Source organism: Peromyscus californicus, unplaced genomic scaffold (assembly GCF_007827085.1).
Source record: "Peromyscus californicus insignis strain IS unplaced genomic scaffold, ASM782708v3 Scaffold_8__1_contigs__length_139910024, whole genome shotgun sequence".
In the NCBI taxonomy this organism is placed as follows: domain Eukaryota; kingdom Metazoa; phylum Chordata; class Mammalia; order Rodentia; family Cricetidae; genus Peromyscus; species Peromyscus californicus.
Window position 1 is genome coordinate 128,584,361 of NW_026294606.1, and position 22,783 is coordinate 128,607,143.

At 49.3% G+C, this 22,783-nt stretch overlaps 2 protein-coding genes across 7 annotated transcripts in view; one reads left to right on the plus strand and one right to left on the minus strand.

Moving 5' to 3' along the window:
* Positions 1 to 16: 16 nt before the first annotated feature.
* Ddx39a (DExD-box helicase 39A) lies at positions 17 to 9,796 on the minus strand. Of its 4 annotated transcripts, none has more exons than XM_052728436.1 (11): positions 9,503 to 9,796; positions 3,850 to 4,061; positions 3,555 to 3,682; positions 2,599 to 2,691; positions 2,125 to 2,308; positions 1,366 to 1,484; positions 903 to 1,034; positions 713 to 822; positions 494 to 638; positions 247 to 394; positions 17 to 160 (listed from the first exon to the last, which is right to left on the minus strand). In XM_052728436.1, the coding sequence occupies exons 2-11, from the start codon at positions 4,055 to 4,057 to the stop codon at positions 144 to 146; spliced, it is 1,284 nt and encodes a 427-aa protein (XP_052584396.1). In that variant the 5' UTR covers positions 4,058 to 4,061; positions 9,503 to 9,796; the 3' UTR covers positions 17 to 143. The 4 variants fall into 4 exon arrangements, with proteins under 4 accessions (XP_052584396.1, XP_052584397.1, XP_052584399.1 ...); XM_052728437.1 differs by lacking the exon at positions 9,503 to 9,796 and adding an exon at positions 8,850 to 9,448; XM_052728439.1 differs by lacking the exons at positions 2,599 to 2,691; positions 3,555 to 3,682; positions 3,850 to 4,061; positions 9,503 to 9,796 and adding an exon at positions 1,705 to 1,765 and having other exon boundaries at positions 2,125 to 2,592.
* Pkn1 (protein kinase N1) overlaps positions 9,705 to 22,783 on the plus strand; it is a 43,500-nt gene continuing 30,421 nt past the window's right edge. Inside the window, exon 1 of one of the 3 annotated variants that reach the window (XM_052728427.1) lies at positions 9,705 to 9,807. Coding sequence is in view for 1 of the 3 variants with exons in the window: in XM_052728426.1 (XP_052584386.1) it covers positions 22,093 to 22,113 (21 nt within the window). In the remaining 2 variants the exon portion in view is untranslated. Of the gene's footprint in view, positions 9,808 to 21,908; positions 22,114 to 22,783 lie in introns of those variants that run through there. The other 2 variants (XR_008215778.1, XM_052728426.1) reach the window with 2 other exon arrangements.

Below are 22,783 nucleotides of genomic sequence, written 5' to 3' on the forward strand. Positions count from 1 at the left end.
AAAGAAGGGTCTGGAGCCAGGCATCCACAATAAAAGTTTATTCTTACACAGCTACAGCTTTGAAACAATAAAAAGATACACCCATTTGTCACGTAGGAAGAGGATCTGAAGCAGCAAGTGGGTTGGCTACACACACATAATGGTTATCGGCTCTGTTCAACTGTGAAGACAAGAAGGAGGCAGTGAGGAGGAGGGCCTTTGCTTGGGGAGCCCAGCTCTGTGCCCAGAATGGCCCCAGCCACTCACTGTATGTGGAGATGTCTATTTCTTCTGGAAGCTCTGCCACATTCACTTCAAAGCGGTCCTGAACATCATTGAGGATTTTAGCATCATTCTCATCAGATACAAAAGTGACCGCCAGGCCTTTGGTACCAAAGCGACCAGCACGGGCCACCTGCAGGAAGACGGGGGTCGGGGGTCAGGAGACAGGCACCTCTCAGGATCTGAGGAAGGGTGTGGCTCTGATCCACCCACCCTGGGAGGGGGCACTCACTCGGTGAAGGTAGGTATCTGAGTCCTCTGGCATGTCATAGTTGAAGACGATGTTGACTCGCTCAATGTCCATCCCTCTGCCAAACAGGTTGGTAGCCACCAGGATGCGCCGCTGGAAGTCCTTGAACTGCTGGTAGCGGGACAGGCTGGGGGAGACAAACACAGGCATCAAACACAGATCCCAGGGCACCCTTGGCCACAGTGGACATCATGCACTCACCGCTCCTCCTGGGGCATGCCTCGGTGAATAGCAATGGCTGGGAAGTTCTGTTCCACTAGGAGCTGGGCCAGGGCCATGCAACGCTGCACAGACTTGACAAAGATCACCACCTGAAGGAGGAGAATGCTAGTTAGGCCTTGGAGAATCACCCACAGGCCCAGATCTTGGGGTGGGCAAGTGGAAGTATCACCTGGTTAAACTCAAGGACATCAAGGAGGTCGAAGAGCTTCCGGTTCTTCTCACTGTCCTTGAGCTTGATGTAGTACTGCTGTAGCCCGTGTAGTGTGAGCTTTGTCTCGTCGTCCACAAACACCTCCATGGGCTGTGTGGGAAGGGAAGCAGGAAGGGGCGAGCAGGGCTCACTTCTGGGTGTCTCATGTGCCCGGAACCTTCCAGGGAGCGGCTCCTCTGCAGCGATGACTCCCAGAGGGCCTGTTGCACCCAACCTCCGTAAACCATTCTCTCCCAATAGCCGGACGTAAGCTCTGCTCTGGCTCAGGTGTGGACCACACTCAGCTCCCAGTTTAACAAGCCAGGGGAAGTAAGGAGGCTGCGCCGGCCTCCCAGTATCCTCCAGGTCATGGACCAAAGCTGCTGTGCTGAGGTGCTGGCCACGGTGGGCAGGCGGCCAGCTGGGGCATCACCCTACTCACATCCTGCATGAACTTCCTGCAGACGGGCCGGATCTCCTTGCTCAGAGTGGCACTGAACATCATGCACTGCTTCTCATGCGGTGTCAGGCGAAAGATTTCTTGCACGTCCCGGCGCATGTCTGGATGGGATCCAACACACAGCAAGCCTGAGTGTCTTGTCTGACTGAGCAGACCCACACCAGAGAGGAACCAGCCCTCCCCAACCTGGGACAGAGAACACTGGCACCATGGCCACAGTGGAGTGGGCCCAGGGATGTCCCCGCTGCCTGATGGGCTGGGCTCGGATGGGCGGGCGGGCGTGCAGGAGCGCAGGCATGGGAGGAGCCGCGGTCCACTTACTCGCTGCCAGCATGGAGCGGCCCTGCCAGTGCGCCTTGAGCCATGCTTCGGGAAAGGGAGCCTGAGGCAGAGACAGCCGCTGGCGTGAGAGCTGCAGCTGCTTCCCAGGACACATGCCCATCTCTCCCAGCCCCTGATGGGTGGCAGAAGCCACCCTACTCCTCCAGATCCCCTGAGTGTGTCTACATGTCCTAAAGGGATGGCACCTCATGGGGCCTATGGTCCCACTCAACTTGGGCTCAGCAGCAGCACACACTCTGTCAACACTGGAACTCTCTCTTAGGCTTCTCCCGGGAGCCCCGAGTTCTGGCCACCCATGTGACCCACTATGAGAGCCACTGCCTGCCCCCTACATCAGGCCCCCTACAAAACTGCTGTGACTGAGTGGGGAATGGCTAGGCAGGCCAATGGGATGCTCACCCAGCTGTTCCAGCATCTTGTCACATTCATCTAGCACAAAGTGCTTCACATTCCTCAGGTTGAGGCTCCTGCTCCGTACGAGTGCCAGGATCCGGCCTGGTGTCCCCACCACAACATGGGGACAGTTCTTCTTCAACACATCTTCATCCTTCTTAATGGAGAGGCCCCCAAAGAACACAGATACCTATGGGGACAGAAAGCAAGCTGTTTCTATCTGTCTGGGAGCAGTGATCTTATCGGGACAGGCCCTACCCATCCTGAGGGCATCTGGAACACCAGCCCCACTCCCTTAGAACCCAGGCAAGCCTTAAGAGCAGGGGCAAGCCCGAGAGGCTAGCTCTGATGAAAAGAGGCACCTGGGACCAGCACAAGCCTGTGGAGACTGGGCATAATTCATCAGGCTTTTTAAGAAACAAACTACCACTAACCTCAAGCTTGATAAATGCTGCGTGGGCTGGACCTGAGGAGGCTTACCTTGACACTGGGCATGTACTTAGAGAAACGCTCATACTCCTTGCTGATCTGGAAGGCCAGCTCCCTTGTGTGGCACATGACCAGTACTGATACCTGTAAAGTAGGCAAGAAACATCTTTACCCAAATCCACACACCCCAACACACAGTGTACCTATTACTATAGTTCCTTCCACACAAGCCACTTGAAGGTCCAAACATCTCCACCTTCTCCTTAAACCTATCCTCCTCAAACTCTCATGGCTAGCTACTAAAGCCAGTGTCTCAAGAGGCCAGGAACAGAGAATGGCAGCGAAGACCCTAAACAAAAGGGTTACCCCAGGCTGCCATGTCTTCTCTCCCACCCACAGCATAGCCCTCATGCTTGGGCCATGCCCTGAAAAGACAAGCACCCACCCACCCAAGGAGACAAACCAAAGCCTCACACACGCCACTCAAGGGCTCCACCACAGAGCCACACTCCAGTCCACTACAATATGATTTTTTTATAAACAGGGTCTTCCTATGGCCTGGAACTCTCAATCCTGCCTCAGCTTCCTAGCTGGACTCAAGCATAACTCTTAGGACCCTAGAATTGATCTATAACAGTGGTGTTATAACACCTGTATAACAAATCAACAGTAAATATAGTTTCAATTCCCAGCTTAAAACCAAAAGCCCCAGGCTGGAGAGATGGCTCAGAGGTTAAGAGCACCGACTGTTCTTCCAGAGGTCTTGAGTTCAATTCCCAGCAACCACATGGTGGCTCACAACTATCCGTAATGAGATCTGGCGCCCTCTTCTGTGTACATAATAAGTAAATCTTAAAAAAAAAAAAATCCTAGAGATTGTCTTTAAAAAAACAAACAAACAAACAAAAAAACCCAAAAGCCCACAAAGAGACTATGGAAGCAGTTCCATGATATCCAAGGCTGCACTGTCACATGGGACCCCAGTCCAGAAAGGAACCCACATCTACCTGGCCATTGATGGGCTCGATCTGCTGCAGGGTGGCCAGCACAAACACAGCTGTCTTGCCCATCCCAGACTTGGCCTGGCATAGGACATCCATACCCAAAATGGCCTGGGGAATACACTCATGCTGGACTGAGGAAGAAAAAAGTATATGAGTAAGAGACTGGATGCTGCCTCCCTGCACACTCCTCTGCCAGAGGAGGCGAGTAGGGTCAGGTTCCAGCCATCTTGCATAGGGGCTGTTGATATAACTGACTCATGGGGTGGGTATGGATGGGGGTGATGCCACAGTAGCATACCCTCTGAAGGATGCTCAAAGCCACAGTCAACTATGGCTCTCAGGAGCTCCGGCTTCAGCAGAAAGTCCCGGAAACCAGAACTGTGAATGGAGACATAAGATCCTTTGACATCTTTCTTCTGGGGAGCTGGAGTGCTCTCCTGGGGTGCTTGGGGCTCTTCATCTTCATCATAATCCAAAAGCTCATTTTCCACATCCTGTTCTGCCATGGCACTGAGAACAGAAGACAGGAAGGCAGGTCAAGAAGGGGGCTGGCTGGGGCAAACCCTGTAAGCAGGCAGAGCTCAGTGGTGCACCTGCACAACACCTCCCACTCCATCCTACTGTCCCTTATCACTGTCCTCTCAGCAACCTCTCCTCCGCACACACCACACTCTCCCATCCCATGCCACCCGCCTCAAGCATCCTAAGGTCTTCAGTGAAATACCAATCCTATATTATAGCTGGGGATGAAGCTTGGTGCTAGAACACTTACCTAGCAGGTTCTGTCCCAACATCACAGATAAATAAGTGACAGCAATCACACTTCCTGGCCTGGCCTCACTATTTCCCCTGATCAGATCCACCCCAGAGATGCCCTGTTCCTAAGACTCTGCACACACATTTGTTTTGTTTTGTTTTTTGAAATAGGATCTCATTACATCACCCTGTCTGCCTGAGACTTGCTACGTAAACTAGTCTGGCCTTGAAGTCAGAGATCTGCCTGGCTCTGCCTCCTAAGCGTTGGGATTAAAGGTGTGTGCCACCTAAAATTTTTTTGTTTTTAATACAGTGTTGGGGTGTGTGTATCCTTGACAAGCATTCCATCAATTGAGGAAAATCCCCAATCTTTGTGAGGGTTTTTGTTTGTTTTCAAAAAGACTTGAATAGGGCTGGAGAGATGGCTCATAGGTTAAGGGCACTGGTTGCTTTTCCAGAGGTCCTGAGTTCAATTCCCAGCAACCACATGGTGGATCACAGCAATCTATAATGAGATCTGATGCCCTCTTCTGGTATGCAGGCATACTTGCAGACAAACGCTGTATACATAATACATAAAATCTTAAAAAAAAAAAAAAAAAAAAAAAAAAAGACCTTAATACATAGGCCAGTCCAGAACTTGCAGTGATCCTCCTGCCTTTGCCTCACAAGTGTCTGGATTACAGGCAGATACCACCTTGCTTGGTTAATGTGCCCTCCCTGACATTCAAGGGTTTTTTTTTAGCACTAAGAAGGCTCCTCAGACCACCCTCCCCAAGGATCTCCCATCACCTGCATGAAGCAAGACCTAGGACCTGCAATTGTGGATGCCTTGGTGCTGAGAAAGGAACAGTGGGCAAGAGAAGGAGCAGCATCCGCCCTGCCCTGGCCAGCCTCCCCTGCTGTTTGTGGTCTACCCAGGGGAATCATTAAGTGCTTTTATGAAGAGGGTTCCCATTGGGCCAGGCAAGCAAGAACGCCAGCCAGCTGAGATGCTAAATGGAATTCACAGGAGACAAGCTCCCCCTCACTTCATTAATCCTTCAAACACCAAGTACAAGGCTTGTCTTTTGTACTCCCTGGCCTGCTGAAACAGTTCCTGAGGTCAGATGCTAACATACTGGACTCACTTCTGGCCCCTTATGACTTTATCCAAATTCAGTCATTTCTATGCCAAGGTCCCCCAACTTTGTCTCCAGTCCTATGATTTTCCCACGCCAGACCAATTACCAGCTGCCTTCCCATATCCTTAGAAGTTTAACTCAAGAGGCCTAAAACAAAGCTTTTTGTTTCTACTCAAGGCCCGCATCTGCATCCCCGATCTCAGAAATAGTTATTCCATTCTCAGAGACAGACCTGACTGACCAGCAAATCTCACTCACCAAATCCAGTCAGGTCTACCTAGCCACTTCTCACATAGGTTACTATGCTGGCCCCAAGTTGAAGTGGCCTTTTTTTGTTTCTTTAAAATTGGAACAGCTTTATGGAAAGTCATATGCTATACAATTCACCAAAGTACACAATTCAGGAATCAACAAACATGCTGGCATCAGCACAATCAACTCTAACATACTTCACCACCTGTAAAAGAGAAAACCTTCTGGATGGGGTGGAGAGATGGCTCAGTGGTTAAGAGCACATGTTCTTTGGGAGAGAGGAATGGGGTTCAATTATCAGCACCCACACGCTTCACAACCACAACTCCAGTTTAGGAGACCCAGCATCCTCTTCTGACCTCCACAGGCATAAAGCATGCACTCAGTGAATATAAATGCAGTCAGGCAAAACACAGAAATAAAAAAAAAAAAAAAAAAGCCTCTGGGCCTGGGGGGTGTGGCTCAGAGATAGATGCCTAGCATGTGAGAAACCCTGGACTTCATCCCTTAAACCACAAAGTAAGACTACCTCTGTACCCTTTAGCCACCACCTAACTCCCAGAACCATTCATCTGCTTGTCATCTCTGCAGATGAACTAGCCTTTTCTGGGCATTTTCTATAAATAGGTTCAGACAGCATCTCGTGGCTTTTTACATTCTAACACTCATCCACAATACAACATGAACCAATGATTCATTCCTTTTTTTTTTTTTTTTTTTGGTTTTTAGAGATGGTTCACTCCTTTTTATAGCCAAACAGTAAGTATCCCTACATGTGAGCATGTCACATGGTGTCATTTGACTAACATTTTTTTGTCTGAATTATGCCAACAGCCTTCTGTCCATGGACTCCTATCCAGTACACAACTCCCACAGCAGGCAGAAGGAGCCCACTCCAGCTAAGGAAATCACTTCTGGCTTGTCACTGTACTGTTTAAAACAGGCTGGGTTCAGGCCTGGAGGAATAGCTCAGCAGTTGTTACCTAGTACCTATACATGGTGATTCACAACTATGTGTAACTATTTCCTGGGATCTGAGCCTTTAGGCCTCTTTGGGCACCAGGCAACCCATGTGGTACACATACATACATGCAGGCAAAATAGTCACTCCTAAAGTTTTATTTATTTATTTTTGAGACAGGATTTCTTTGTGTAGCCCTGCCTGTCCTGGAACTCGCTCTATAAACTCACAAAGGTCCTACTCCCCCAACCCTCAAGTGCTGGGATTAAAGTTGTAGGCCACCACCACCACCATCAAATAAAATATTTCCAAAATGTCAGGTGGTGGCACACATCCTTAATCCTAGCACTCAGGACAGAAGCAGGCAGGTCTCTGAGTTCCCAGCCAGCCTGGTCTACACAGCCAGGGCTAAATAGTGAGACCCCATTTTAACAACAACAAAAACCCCACATACCTTACCATTACTGCAGTTGCTGACTGCACATGGGTCATGACCTCCCCTCTCCAACACACATTTAGTTGGGTCTTATTCTCCAGAAGTGTACTTCCTTTTAGCATCAACTTAAAAAGCACTCTTCTCAGCTAAGTGTGGAGATGGCCCACACCTTTGATTCCAGCACGGGAGGCAGAGGCAGGTGGATCTCTGAGAGTTCCAGGACAGCCTGGGCTACACAGAGAAACCCTGTCTCGAAAAAACAAACAAAAAAAGCACTCTTCTTGCCAGCCTGCTTATGTCTAGAAGAGGACCTGGGTCAGCAGCAGTGGTAAATGAATGGACCTACAACTGGGGTCTTAAGGCTGCAAACTGACACCAGTCCTGAGAATTTCCACTGCAGCAAAGGGACATGTTCATTTGCCCCTCAAGAAAGATTACTACCCAGGAGGTAAAGGTACGATTCCCCAGAATCCACATAGTGGAGAAAACTGACGAGTTGTCCTCTGACACACACAAACCCATAATATACACAAAATAAAAATGCTTTTAAAAAGTTATCAGTCACTAAAGCACCAGACCCCAGCAAAGGTCTACCTGGGGCTAGCAGAGACACCTAGGAGAGAAGAGCTAGGCAGGCCCAGGGCATGTGTACTTAAATTGCTAAACAATGGAGAATTACTAACTAGGTTTGGGGTTGAGTGACTCTTAAGAATTCGCTCAAGGCTAGGTGATGGTGATGCCTTTAATCCCAGCACTCGGAGGCAGAAGCAGGCAGATCTCTGTGAGTTTGAGGCCAGCCTGGTCTACAGAACCGAGTTGCAGAACACAGAGAAACCCTGTCTCGAAAAACCAGAAAGAATTTGCTCAAGATGAAGTGGAGGATAAGACCAACAGCAGGGAGAACCAGTCAGGGAAAGAACCATCTGGGGTGGGATACTGAGTAGGGGAGAGAAGATGAGACACCAAACACCTTGGGTGTAGAAGGACCAGACATCTCTGGGCTCAAACACATGAATGGCCAAGATGGTGTATCTATATTTTTGTTGTTGTTGTTTCCAAGACAGTGTTTCTCTGTGTAGCTTTGGAGCCTGTCCTGGAACTCGCTTTGTAGACCAGGCTGGCTTCGAACTCAAGAGATCCGCCTGCCTCTTCCTCCTGAGTGCTGGGATTAAAGGTGTGCGCCACCACCGCCTGGCTGTATCTATTTTTATTTGAGAAAAGATCTCATGCAGCCAGCCCCTCAGACTTGCTATGTAATTGGTGATCCTATCTCAACCTCCCAAATGCTGAGTGTATATTAAAAATGAACTTTAAAATTGCCTGAGGCTGGGGCAGGCAGATCTCTACGGGTTCCAGGCCTGCCAGGGCCATAGTGAGATCCTGTCTCAACAATAAAAAAACCTCAGACATTCAAGACTGGCCAGGAGAGATGGCAAAGCAGTTAAAACGCTTGATGCTTTCAGACGACCTGAATTAGGTTTCTCAGTTCCCAACCACCTTCCAACTCCAGGTACTGGAGGTATGACTCCCTCTTCTGGCCTCCATGAGCACCTGCACACAGATAATTCATTCACACACATACACGCAAGTTAAAAGTTCAAGGACAGCCTCGACTTCACGAGATATGGCCCCTCACACGTGTACTGTTTTTAGGCAATATGGCTAAAACGTTTGTGCTAGTTAAGGGGTAAATGTGAAGCCGGCGCACGCCTTTAATCCCAACGCTCCGCAGACAGATGCAAGCGGATTTCAGTGAGTTCGGGGCTGACCTGATCTTCGTAGTGAATCCCAGTCAGAGATCCTGTCTCAGACAACGAGATGTGATACACCAAATGTTCCAGGAACGAGATGGGGTGCTATTCGGAGCGGATACCCCCAAATGCGTCAGGCCTCGGTTCCATCAGGTTACGGAAAATTAAACAAGTGAACCCAGGGAGTGGCTGTCCCAAACCTAAAATTCCAATCAGGCCCCGGGAAAACGAAATGCAACCGGGCTGAGCCGGCTCACACCCGGAAAGCGACACCAGGTGAATGACCGGCCTTCCGAGTCTAGAGGAGAATCTCCTGGGAGATCGGCAGAGCAGGACGGGAAGCAGGTGACTGCAGACTCGGCAAGTCTGCCCATAGGAAGCCTGGGTCATCCTGCTGCGCCCGCAACCCCAGTGTGGAGTAGCCCTCTGCCTCAATCCCGCCACGATATACAGGCCGGCCTCGGAGCGCCGCCATGACACCGCTCCCGGAAGCCGACGCACTAACGGCTGGCCCGCCCCTGGCGCATGCGCACGGGAGCCCAACGGCCAGTCGAGGTGGGTGCCTAACCGCCCTGACGCCTCGCGCCCGCTCCTGCCGCTGCACCGCGGCGTCCCCTTCAGCCAACTCACAGCCCCGCACCGCAGCCCCCAGCTCGGGAACCACCACTTACCCGCCGCCCGGTTCGCCTCCGCGAGCTGCGAGGAAAGCCGCCCGCCTGGTTGTACGTCGCGCCCCTGGACGCGAGCTGCAACGCTTCCTGCCTGGACCCCGACTCTGGATCTTGCTCACTGGGCCGTTGGCTTATCACTCAACGGAGGAGAAAGTGATGATTGGATTATAAGGACGCTGTCGGCCGGCTATTGGTGAAAGGGGCGAAAGAGGGCGTGCCTGGAGCCTGAGGTTCATTGGGCAATCAAAGAGTGGGCGTGTCCGAGGGGGGCCGAGCTAAGCGTTGGCCCCGCCCCATCACGTGAGGTGAGTTTAGGCCTGCGTGGATGCTGTCATATTTAGTGCTGGCAACCGCCTGTTAGTTGCCCATGCTTGTGCCCCACCCTTTTGAAAGTGTAGTTTCCTGGCTATCGTAAAATTTCTGACTCTTGTTTGGTTGGTCGGTTTTTGGTTTTGGTTTTTTGGTTTGTTTGTTTGTTTCCAGATGGGGTTTCTCTGTGTAGCCCTGGCTGTCCTGGAACTCACTTGCCCTGCTAGAGTAGGTGCTTTCTAATCGGCGGGTTCGAAGAGTTTTCTCTTTTTCTTATTCGGTGGGCTGAGGGTGGAATCAGGGCTTACTATGCTAAGCAAGCCTCTGCTGCTGAGCTTGAACCAGTTTCATTGTTTTGGTTTGGTCTTGGGGTTTGTTTTCTAATTTTTTAGTATTTTGTGTATGAGCCTTTTGCCTACGTGTATTATATGTACCACATGTGTGCCTGGTGCCACCAGAGGTCAGAAAATGGCATTGGATCCTCTGGAACTGGAGTTACAGGCGATTATGAGCTGTCATATGGGTGCTAGGAACCAAACCCCTCCCTGTCCACTGCAAGAGCCACAATGGCTCTTAACCACTGAGCCAGCTCTCCAGGCCTGGTTTTGATTTTTTTTTCTATTTTATTCTATTGTTGTTGTTATTATTTGTTTTTTGTTTGGTTGGTTTTGGTTTTTGGAGACAGGGTTTCTCTATGTATCCCTGGCTGTCTTGGAACTCACTCTGTACACTAGGCTGGCCTCAAACGCGGATATCTGCCTTCCTCTGCCTCCCCAGCACTGGGATTAAAGGCATGTGCCACCAATGTCTGGCTCTGGCTTTGATTTTTTTGAGATAGGGTTTCATGTAGTCCAGGATGGCCTGAACACCTTTAATTCTTTGAAAAGTACATAAAGGTAGAAAAAGGAGATACTGGATCCCTGATAGTCATCGTCTGACTTCCACAGGTGTACACAGACACCCCCAAATGAATTGATCCATGAAATGACCATGAAATTGATCATTGAAACATGTTTTGTTCTCAAGAACACATTGATGAGAGCTATCAGTGTTGTGGCTCATGCCTGTGGTACCAGCACTTGGCAAGCTGAGGCAAGAGGAGTTTAAATTCCAGATTAGCCTGGGCTATATAGTGAGATCCTTGCTCCTAAAGTGCAGTTGGTTTGAACGAATTAATAATTAACTTGGAGTCACCAATAATGCATCTGTGTCATATAAGGAAAGAAATCAAAGCACTTCCCCTTGTCAGTAAATCAAGAGCAAGCCCTGCTTTGAATTCTTTACGTTGCTCTCCCTGTTTGTCTGTTGTTTGGGCCTGAGTCTGTTCCTACCCGAAGATTGTCCTGGGAATCTGTCCCTGTATGTGTGTCCGTAACAAAGAGCTTTACTCTCTCTTTTATTGAACAGTACAGAGAGCATCCCATAAGGAAGGAATGAGGGACACTTTACAGAAATCTTTAACAGAGGTTTACAAGGGATTAAGTCAGTAAATCCAACTGGCCCAGGTAACAGAAATATTACAAATATCATTGTTTGTCAAGCAATATCCATATATTGATTTCAACATTCATGGTGCATATTCCTACATTTGTTCTTTCCAGCCAATGATTATCATAACCAATGTATAAACATGCATGCATTGTTTGTGGGTCAGGGGCATAGACCAGTACATAATTTGAGATTTCAGTTATGTATTAGCTTAGGTTGTAAAAATTGACATGGAAATACAAGCCAACTGAGGCTGGACTTCCATTTTTCTCTTAAAGGCAGTTTAGACAGACAGGCTCAGGACACAGTAGGAGAGCAATCTTGAGTGCCATCAGGTGGACTAACTCTGGCTGTGAGGTCTAGCAGAAGTTCTAGTCTCTCGGAATGTAAGAGATGTTTTGTTTGCTTGTTTGATTTTTTTTTTAATGCAGGGTTTCTCTGTGTAACAGCCCTGGCTGTCCTGGAACTCGCTCTGTAGACCAGGCTACCCTCAGAGATTTGACTGCTTCTGCCTCCAGAGTGCTGGGATTAAAGGTGTGTGCCACCATTGTCTAGGGAGAGGTTTTCATAATAATACATAAGGGCCCCCCCATGCTGTGTGATTAATTTGTTAGAGTGCCTTGCTTACATGCTCAAAGCTCTGAGTACTGTATAAACTGGGGGTACATGCCTTTAATCCCAGCACTCAGGAGGCAGAGGCGGATGGATCTGAGTGAGATTCAAGATTCTTGGAGCCAGGCAGTGGTGATGCATGCCTTTAATCCCAGCACAAGTCCCCGCATTAGAAAGCACAGCAGTGTGTGTCGATAACCTAGTGCTGGGGAGGCAGAAACAAGGATCCCTGGGGTTCAGTGGCCAGTCAATCCAGCCAAGTGCAGTGCAGTCCAAACTCAATCTCAAAACATGAGATAGAGAGGCTGGGTGTGGTGGCAAAGGCCTTTAATCCCAGGACACAGGAGGAAGAGGCAGGCAGGTCAATCTTTGTGAGACCAAGGCCAGCCTGGTCTGCAGAGCAAGTTCCAGGATAGCCAGGACTATACAGGAAAACACTGTTTTAGCAACAACAACAAAAAAGATTCTTAGCTATATATCAAGTTTGAGGCCAGCCTGGGCTATGCAAGACCCTATCTCAAAAAAACAAAAACATAGCAGGCGGTGGTGGCGCACGCCTTTAATCCCAGCACTTGGGAGGCAGAGGCAGGCAGATCTCCGTGAGTTCAAGGCCAGCCTGGTCTACAGAGTGAGTTCCAGGAAAGGCGCAAAGCTACACAGAGAAACCCTGTCTCGAAAAACTAAAAACAAAAACAAAAACATGTTGAGTGGAAGGAGATAGTGCTGAAGAATTGTGTGTTGATGATTCTATGCCTTGGGAAGTTCAAGAACAGGATCATTTATAGTGATGCATCTTTGGGACGAGGCCTGTGAAGGGCATAGCAGAATTTAAGGTAGAATAGGTTGAGTAAAGACAGAAGGGTTAAAACCTGGATCTTATGGAAGAACTCTTTTTTTTTTTTTTCTTTTTTTGGTTTTTCGAGACAGGGTTTCTCTGTGTAGCTTTGCGCCTTTCCTGGAACTCACTTGGTAGCCCAGGCTGGCCTCGAACTCACAGAGATCCGCCTGGCTCTGCCTCCCAAGTGCTGGGATTAAAGGCGTACGCCACCACCACCTGGCATGGAAGAACTCTCAACCAGTGAATCATTTCTCCAGTCCCTGTTTTTGTGGTTCTCATGTAGCTGAGGCTGGCCTCAAACTCACTCAGTAGCTGAGGAGGGTGAGCCAAAGTGGATGATTTGGATGATTTTTTTTTTTAAAGACAGGGTTCCCAGGGAGGCTATATAGCAGGGGGGACCCTAGGATGACTGTGGCTTATAATAATAAGTTTTGGTTTTACTCAATTACTGGGCAAGCCTCAATGAAACATTTCACAATTAGGATAAGAATTTATACTATATCGCCGGGCGGTGGTGGCGCACGCCTTTAATCCCAGCACTCGGGAGGCAGAGGCAGGCGGATCTCTGTGAGTTCGAGGCCAGCCTGGGCTACCAAGTGAGTCCCAGGAAAGGCGCAAAGCTACAGAGAAACCCTGCCTCGAAAAACCAAAAAAAAAAAAAAAAAAAAAAAAAAGAATTTATACTATATCAAGCTGATAATAGAAAAATAAATTTAAAAAAAAGTGAAAAAAAAAAGACAGGGTTCCTCTGTAGGCCAGGCTGGCCTCGAACTCAGAGATGTGCCTGCCTCTGCCTCCTGAGTGCTGGGATTAGAGATGTGTGCTGCCATGCCCGGTTTAAGGTGGAGGATGATCTTGAACCCCCTGACCCTCTGCCTTACCTGTAAGTCCTGGGATCCAGGCCTGGGCTACTCTCTCATCTACTAAAACAAGACTCCTTCCACCGCTGTCCATCTGTCCGTCTCTCGACAGAAGCAGCTTGCCGTGTCTGCTGCTACCCGTCTCCATCTTGCCATGCAGAGGTTCCAGGCAGCCACGTTCATGCCCAGGTTTGTACATGGGTGCGGGGACATGAAGTCGGGGCCTCATGCTTGCAGAGCGAGAACTCTTACACATCAAACCTTCTCCTTTTAAAAAACTTGTTTGCAAAAAGGAAAGGGTTGATTTCTTTTCAGGTTTATTTTTATTTCTGTGTCTGTATGAAGACCTCCTGGGAGCTGGGGTTACAGCCACTGAACATGGGTGCTGGGCATCAAACTGTGGTCTTTCCAGGAATGGTCAAACTCTTAATCGATGAACCACCTCTCCCTGCTTTATTTGTTTTGCTTGTTTTTTGAAACAAGGTTTCTCTGAATATCCCAGGCTGGCTTTGAACCAGCACTGTACCTCCAGCTTCAGCTTCCGGAATGCTGGGATGACTGCCCATGCCACTGCGCTGAGCGTGGTATTTGATTGGCAAAGAACTTTATCTCGGGAGCAACGCAACCTCATTCAGCTCCACCCTGTTAAGAACTTTCTATGTTTTCACTGACTCAGAGTCTAGTTCAAATACCGTGGCAGTGTCTGGGGTGTGCGGCACTGCTAGATGCTGGCCTCGCATGCATGAGGCTGTGGCTTTCTTCCGGCTCTGGAGGACAAACTGCCCTGACACATGGAGTGGAGCTCCTGTCTCAGGTACCATGGCCTCTCCTCTGCTGAGCTTCTCTAACAGGCCAGCTTGTACCCACAGCCACACCCCTCTGTCAGACACAGACCAGATTCCAGCGTGTCTGTATATTCCTCTTTCCAGTCACTTGGCAGCTCTTTTTATTGTTGTTATTTATCTTTGGTGGTTCTGGGCATGGATTCCAAGGTCTTCCACATGCCAGGCAAGTGTTTTACCATTGAGACATGTCCCTAGCTCCTCACTGGAGGACTCTAGGCAAGTGTTCTCACCTCTGGCAGTTATTGACTAAATTTCTAGTACATTCTAGACTTCATTGGAGGAGCTTGGAACTCAGTTATGAACAAGATAAATCCCTAATGTCAGAGAGACAAGGAACAACAGAGAAAATTTATTAACCCTTGGTGGGTCTAATTGGCACAAGCTGTAATTCTGTTACTCCAGACGCTGAAATAGGAAGCTTCCTAGTCTACATGGTGAATTCAAGGCCAGCCTGGGCTAGGTAGCAAGACTGTCTCAAAATAAAAGTTGGGCTGGAGAACTGGCTCAGCAGTTATGAGCAGTATTCTTGCAGAGGACATGAGTTTGGGTCACTGCACTCATGTCACAACCTCTGTAACTCTAGCCCCAGGAGATTCAATGCCCCCTCTGGCTTTGGTGGACACCTGCATACATGTACACAATATGCATGTATACATAAATAATTCTAAAAACCTTTTTTCGCCCGGGGCAGTGGTGGCGCACTCCTTTAATCCCAGCACTCGGGAGGCAGAGCCAGGCGGATCTCTGTGAGTTCAAGGCCAGCCTGGTCTACAGAGTGAGATCCAGGAAAGGTGAAAAACTACACAGAGAAACCCTGTCTCGAAAAACCAAAAAAAAAATCTTTTTTCCCCCAAAGTCCTCATTATCTGAATGCTCGGAGAATACAGAGTGGTTCTCAGTTTTTTGTTGTTTGTTTGTTCTGTTTTGTTTTTCTTTAGAGACAAGGTTTCTCTATGTAACCACTCTGGCTGTCCTGAAACTCCATTTGTAGACCATGCTGGCCTTGAATTCATAAAGATCCACCTGCCTCTGCTTCCCAAGTGCTGGGATTAAAAAGGTATGCCACCACAGCTGGCCTTTCTATGTTGTTATTGTTGTTGTTGTTTTTGAGACAGGGTTTCTCTGTGTAGCCCTGGCTATCCTAGAACTCGCTCTGTAGACTTGGCTGGTCTCCAACTCAGAGATGCCCCTGCCTCTGCCTTCTGAGTGCTGGGATAAAAGGTGTGCACCATCACTGTCTGACTCATCAATTTCTATGACTAAAAAAACTCCAAAGAGTCCAAATCTAGACTGCCTAGAGATGTCTTGTTTCCAGACCTAAAAATATTTTTTAAAAATGAAACATTGGGCCTGGAGAAATGTCTCAGAGGTTAAAAGCACTGATTACTCTTTCAGAGGTCCTGAGTTCAACTCCCAGCAACCACATGGTGGTTCACAACCATCTGTAATGAGATCTGGTGCCCTCTTCTGGCCTGCAGACATACATGCAGGCAGAACATTGTATACATAATAAATAAATATTTTTTTTTTTTTAAAAGTGAAACATTATAGCCAGGTGGTGATGGCATATACCTTTGTTCCCAGCACTTGGGAGGCAGAGGCAGGCGGATCTCAGGGTTACCAGCCTGGTCTATAAAGTGAGTTCCAGGACAGCTAGAGCTACATAGAGAAACCCTGTTTCAAAAGACACACACACACACACACACACACACACACACACACACACAGAGAGAGAGAGAGAGAGAGAGAGAGAGAGAGAGAGAGAGAGAGAGAGAGAGAGAGAGAAAGAGAGAGAGAGAGAGAGAGAGAGAGAGAGAGAGAGAGAGAGAGAGAGAGATTATTAAAAAGAAAAAAGGAGGGCTGGGATACAGCTCATTGGTAGAGCACATACATAGCATGTACGTATTCAGCCCTACAGTATAGAAGGAGATTACAACTTGCAGGCAGGGGAGCTGGCTCAGTGGTTAAGAGCACTGACTGCAGCCGGGCAGTGGTGGCACATGCCTTTAATCCCAGCACTCGGAAGGCAGAGCCAGTCGGATCTCTGTGAGTTCAAGGCCAGCCTGGTCTACAGAGTGAGATTCAGGAACGGTGCAAAGCTATGCAGAGAAACCCTGTCTCTGGCACGTTGATTTTTTTTTCTTCATGAATGGCAAGAGTTATTTACTGTGCTCAGGCCCCACTTATAATCAGGAAGAAACTGCAATGAAGAGATATGGCGATGAGCATGAGGAAGGAGGATGTGCTCCCTGCCTTGATATGGGGCTAAAAAAACAAAAAACAAAACAAAAACAAAAAAAAAAAACAAAACAAAAACACTGGCTGCTTTTCCAAAGAACCTAGGTTCCATTCCCAGCACCAACACTGGATCACAACCTTCTGTAAACACAGGTGATCTGATGCCCTCTTCTGGCTTCTGAGGGTATAAAGCATGCATATAGTACACAGACATGCATGCAGGCAAAACACCCAGACATGTAAACTAATTTAAAATAAAATGTTTTTTTTCAGGAGAACTGAGGTTGTAGCTGATCAGTAGAACACCTGTCCAGATGCACAAGGCCCTGGGTTCAGTCACAAGTATCACATATAGATGTGGGCACTGGAGAGGTGGCTTGGTGGTTAAGAGCACTTGTTGCTTTTGCAGAAGATCCAGGTTTGGCTTCCAGCACCCACTTGGTGGTTCACAACTATCTATAACTCCAGTTCCAGGGGATCTGATGACCTCTTTTGACTTCTGCAGGACCAGACATGTATGTGGTACACTGTAAATGGACGTTTCCTGACCCGACTGCCTGGTCCCAAATAACCACTCAGAGGCTTATATTAATTGTAAATGCTTGGTCCATAGCTCAGGATTGTTACTAGCTAACTCTTACACTTAAATTAACCCATATTTCCATTTATGCTTTGCCACATGGTGGTACCTTTATTAGCATGGCACGTTCATGTCCTGCTCCCTCTGTGTCTGGCTGGTAACTCGGCCCTTCGCCTTCTCATCTTTAGTTTGGTCTCCCCGTCTATACTTCCTGCCTGGCTACTGGCCAATCAGCATTTTATCAAACCAGTTCGAGTGACAAATCTTTACAGTGTACAAGAGGATTATTCCACAGCAGTACACAGATATGCATACAGGCAAAACACTCATGCACAGAAAAGAAAATAAATATATATTATAATTTGCACGGTAGAGTTGGAAGGGCGGGATGGGGCTTGTTCTAGGTGAAGGTGACAGAAAAGGTCTGGCTTAGGAAGTGGCATTTGAACAAAAGTGTTAATGAAGATGAAAAGGAGCAGTGTTACAGATAGAGGGAAGAACCAGTTCAGGGTCCTGAGGTCAGAACAGGTTTGTCTTGTCCGAGGAGCAATGAGAGGCCCCTATGGTCAGAGTGGACTGATGGAGGAGAGAGGTAGAAGACCGGAGAACAGAGGAGCCAATAGCACTCCAGAGCTTCAGTGTTTTCCCTAAGGACCCTGAGCCTCTCCCCTGTTACTCTTTTTTGTTTGTTTGTTTGTCTGTTTGTTTGTTTTTCAAGACAGGGTTTTTCTGTGTAACAATCCTGACTGTCCTGCAATTTCCTCTGTAGACCGGCTGGCCTCGAACTCACAGAGAACTGCCTGCCTCTGCCTCCAAGTGCTGGGATTAAAGGTGTAGGACACCAACACCTGGCCTTTTTTTTTTTTTTTTTGAGATAAGGTCTTACTATGTGGCCTGGCTGGCCTCTCAAATTCACACAGATGTCTGCTTCTACCTTCTGGATTCTGGGATTTTCTAACCATTGGGCACATCTCTGCTCATTCTTTAACACTCAACTCCAGGGCCAGCTCTGAGAACCCTGGCCTGGCTCATCCCCCACCATGGTGTGGTTGTCTTCAGGCCTCCATAGGGATAACGTTCCATTGCTACCTCTCACTGTGTCCACTCCTCCATTCTATAGATGGAGAGAACAAGGCCTGTAAGTTACTGTTCTGTTTACTGTGAATAGACATCATGGTCAAGGCAACTTATAGAAGAAAGTATTTAACTGAGGTCTTGTTTACAGTTTCAGAGGATTAGTCCATGACCATCATCATGGTGGGAAGTGGTGGCAGGTAGGCATGGTGCTGGAGCAGTAGCTGAGAGCTTTCATACTCATATACAGGTACAATGCAGAGAGAGAGCAAGTCCGGACCTAGCATTGGCTTTTAGAACCTCCAAGCCCACCCCCAGTGTCACATTACCTCCAATAAGGCCACACCTCCTAATCCTTCCCAAACAGTTCATCAGCTAGGGACCAAACATTCAAATATATGAGTCTATGGAGGCCATTCTCATTCAAACCACCACAACCAGAGCAGAAGGCCTTTGACAATTAAGTCAAACTATGTCAAGGACTAGAGATGCAGACTCAAGCCATAGGGGAGGACTGTGAGGGTCTCAGAATGGTGATATGTAAACAGTTGATTAAAACAAACAAATAGCCGGGCGGTGGTGGTGCACGACTTTAATCCCAGCACTTGGGAGGCAGAGCCAGGCGGATCTCTGTGAGTTCGAGGCCAGCCTGGGCTACCAAGTGAGTTCCAGGAAAGGCGCAAAGCTACACAGAGAAACCCTGTCTCGAAAAACCAAAAAAAACAAAAACAAATAAAAAATATTTAAAATAGGTCAGTGACAGGCTGGAGAGATGGCAGCAGTTAAGGCTCATAACTACCTGTAACTCCAGTTCTAAGGAATCTGATACCCTTTTCTGGCCTCTGTGGGCACCTGGACCCATGTGCACATATCTACACACAGACATTACACACACATAAAAATACATTTAAATACAATTTTTAATGTAATAAGAATTTAAATAAATAATTGAGCACAGGGGACCAACCTTGGGGAAATATGATGGAAAGACATTTTAGACCAGAGAACAGCCTGTGCAAAGGCCCTGTGGTTGGCAGCAAGAAAATGAATCACTACCTTGAAAGCCAAATGAAGGTGAGAAACCTTTTCTAAGGCTGCTTCAAAGACAGGACTAGACTTTCCAGCATAGAGAGGCAGACCGTGGTAAGACCTAACATGTCTGGGATCTAGTGTTTCCAGGCACTAGATTGGAGAGAGACCAGGGATGCTTCAGGAATCTGCTGGGATTTTTATCATTGTTATGTAGAGCCATTTACAATGAGTTCTTTGTCCCTTTTAAAGCCTAGAGTACAGCTCTGTTTCCAGTGCACCCAAATCCCTCGCAGACCGTGATAAAGACTCACTGAGTAAATGAATGCTGGAAGGTTGAAGGAGAATCTGGCTGGATTCCCAAGCTCCATCCCCAGAGGCAGCTCAGAACCTGAGCTCAGGGCCCTGGGCAAGGGTTCTCCCTGCCAATCCCATGCCCTCCTCAACTGTAAAATGGGTGGGTTCCTTGCCCACTATACAGGGCCCGTGAACATCCTGTCTTGATTATGAAGGCAAGGAGTTTCTATCTTTTATCAATCTGCAAAAAGGAAGCTAGATGACTAGTTTGGCAAGCTATTTAATTCACCCAGCCAACATCTGAGGTATAATTAGGATGTCAGTTTGCTGAAGGGGTGAGTGAGGAGAGATGTAGAGAAGGCAAGGGCAGTGTGACACAGGCCCCCTTGGGTTGTGGTTGGAGGAGAGACAGTAGGAGGAGGCTGGGAGACAAGGAAGAAGGGTCCCACTCTGGTCCAGAGAGGTCAGTGATGGTGCACTGGGCCTGTTGAGGACTTGGCAAGGTGCAGAGGGGGTGGTTTCTCCACTGCTGTGATTTTCCTCCTCTCTGTTAAAATACCCCAAAAACTGGCCCAAAGAGAGACTCCACAGCTTTGTCCCTGGGAAGACAGAGACACGTAAGACACTCCTGTGCCAGTGCCCATTCCTGGAGGGCACCCACTGTAGGCACTGCCTCTACCGAGTGTGTCCTGCCTGGAGCCCTGGGGACCAAAGTTTGGATCCCTCGCTGGGTTTCTGCGTGAGAGGTCCTCACAGCTACCACAATACAAACTACCTGCATTACTCTGGTCCCCCAAGGGAAATCCTGCAGAAGCCTCTACATTCCATTTGGACACTAGTGTGCATTGATGGTGGCCATCTGAATGCAGCATCTAGGAAAAAGAAGCCAGCAAAACTTCACTGAGGGCAAAAACTAGAGCCCTTGGGGATCCACAGGGCCCAGTGCATCAGAGGCCATGCTGAGGTTCAAATCCCTTAATCAATAGTGGCACATATATTAAAAGTGACCACATGTCCAGTGAGATGGCTCACCAGGTAAAGGCACTTAAGGCCAAGCCTGATGGCCTGAGTTTGGGCCCCCCAAAACGATAGGGCCGAACAAGAGAACTGACCCTGCAAGTTGTCCACTGGCCACACACACACACACACACACACACACACACACACACACACTAAACAAATAGAATAAAAATTAAAATAGGGTTTGGAGAGGTGGATCAGTGTTTAGAAGCAACACTGCTCTTGTAGAAACCCAAGTCTGACTTTCAGCACCCAGGTGGGATGGCTCACAAACTTTATAACCTCGTTCTAGGGGATCCCATGTCGTCTTCTGACCTCCAGAGGCACCTGCACACATGTGCATAAACCACAGACACACATATATACATAGGTGAGAAATAAGAGTCTCTCCTCGCAAATACTATAAAACTTGTGTTTTGGACAGTAATTACAATCATCGTCTCCCCTACCTGGTAACTTTATGGAGATGTTTAATCCTCCCTACCCAGTAAAACTTTTGTTTACACAAAGGCTCCCTGCTCCATTCTAGGAATTTGACGGCTTGGACCAGTGACCCTTTCCCCTTCCCCCTCCACTTCCTCTGCACCAAGTTTTTTCAGACGAGCCAGTTGAATAAGATTGTGAGGTCCCCTGAGTTAGAACAAAAACCAAATGTACTTCCTGTCTCCGTGTGGTTGCTTTTCCCCAGCACTGTCTTCATCAAGTAAATTTTGTCTTGTTCAGACATTTCAGTTAGAATGGTGGTCTCTTTCTTGGCCACCTCGAACTTACTTCTAACACACATAAAATAAAATCTTAAAACAATGAACGTGACAGCTGCTGGCATTTTTTGCGCGCTTGGCCCACTCCTCTTTAAGTTTTACAGACATCCTTGCCCTGAGGGTACGGTGGTCTCCAAAGGCCTGGGGCCCTGGGATTTGAAGTCCTGTTCTCCCAGTCGCTTGTCTCCGGGGAAACGGGAGGATGCGCCTGTGCCGCTGGGCGCTGGGGAGGTGGATCGTGATTTTTCTTTCGAGGGGTCCGAGGCGGGGAGCAAGGCCTCTGCAGCTCGCGGCGGCTCAGGCCTGTTCAGAGTTCCAGCACGCTTCGGGCGGTGCAAGCCGCGCGGCACAGCGATCGGGACCCCACTCCCCGCTGCAAGCCCCGGGGGCCGCCGGGAGCCCCGCCCCCGCCCCGCCTCCTCCCCAGGCGCGGACCTCGGCGCTCACGTGACCCGTCCTGCAGCCGCTGGGGCCGGAGGGCGCAGCTCGGCGGAGGCCTGGCCAGGCCGGGCCGAGCGGAGCAGGCCAGAGCGCGCTGCGTGCCAGGGAGGGTCTGGGCGTCGCGCCTCCCGCCGCGCCCGCTCGCGCGCTCGCAAGCGCTCCCTCGGCGCTGGGACCCCTGGCGGGCGGCCGGAGGACATGGCCGGCGACGCCGTGCAGGTAGGCGACTTGTCCGCACCCGCGGGGCGGCCGGACGGCGCGGAGGACCCCAGGCACGGGGAGAGCCCGGGACGAGGTCCCCATCGGGAGCCCGCGCGGGCCCTGGTAGCAAGTGGGGGTGCCGGCGTGGTCGGAGGGAGGGGCGCTGTTCGGGATTCTGCCACCGCACCCCCTCCTCCGGCCCTCCCCGAGAATCAGCGGGCGCAGCGGGGGCCCCACCTCGGTGTCTGAGGCCAGCTGCGGGTTCCGGTGCCTCTCGTCCCCACGCCCTGCTCGGCTATGTTCTCAGCGTTTGGTTTCTGGCAGGTACCGCTTCACCTGGAGCAGGTGCCTGGCGCCCTGCCGCGGACCGTGCCCCTCCCCCGCACTACAAAGCCCGGGCCACCCCCGCCCGCAGACGTCTTTACGATGGTCTTGACGCCACCCAGATGGGCACCTGTTGGAGGAAGTGCCTAAGTCAATTCATTAGGCCAGAGGCCGGGTTCCTCCTCCTGCTCCCCCACTCCTTCCCCGTAGCCTCCCTTCAGGCTGACAGATGGAGCTATATCCCAGGTGGGGCGTGTCCTGTCACACAGGCAGGAAGAATTTTATGTCTGGAAGGCGACAGGGCTGCGTCACCACTCCCCCACAACAGACACCTGTGACTGGCATCTGCCAGCCACATGGCCTT

What these genes read in the sequence shown, in the direction of transcription:
- Ddx39a (XM_052728436.1), bottom strand. Translation starts at nt 4,057, where the DNA reads ATGGCAGAACAGGATGTGGAAAATGAGCTTTTGGATTATGATGAAGAT. An exon ending in CAAGATGCTGGAACAGCTGG is followed by an intron (nt 1,485 to 2,124) that starts GTGAGCATCCCA and finishes GATCCCATCCAG; the next exon opens with ACATGCGCCGGGACGTGCAA. An exon ending in CAGATACCTACCTTCACCGA is followed by an intron (nt 395 to 493) that starts GTGAGTGCCCCC and finishes GTCTTCCTGCAG; the next exon opens with GTGGCCCGTGCTGGTCGCTT.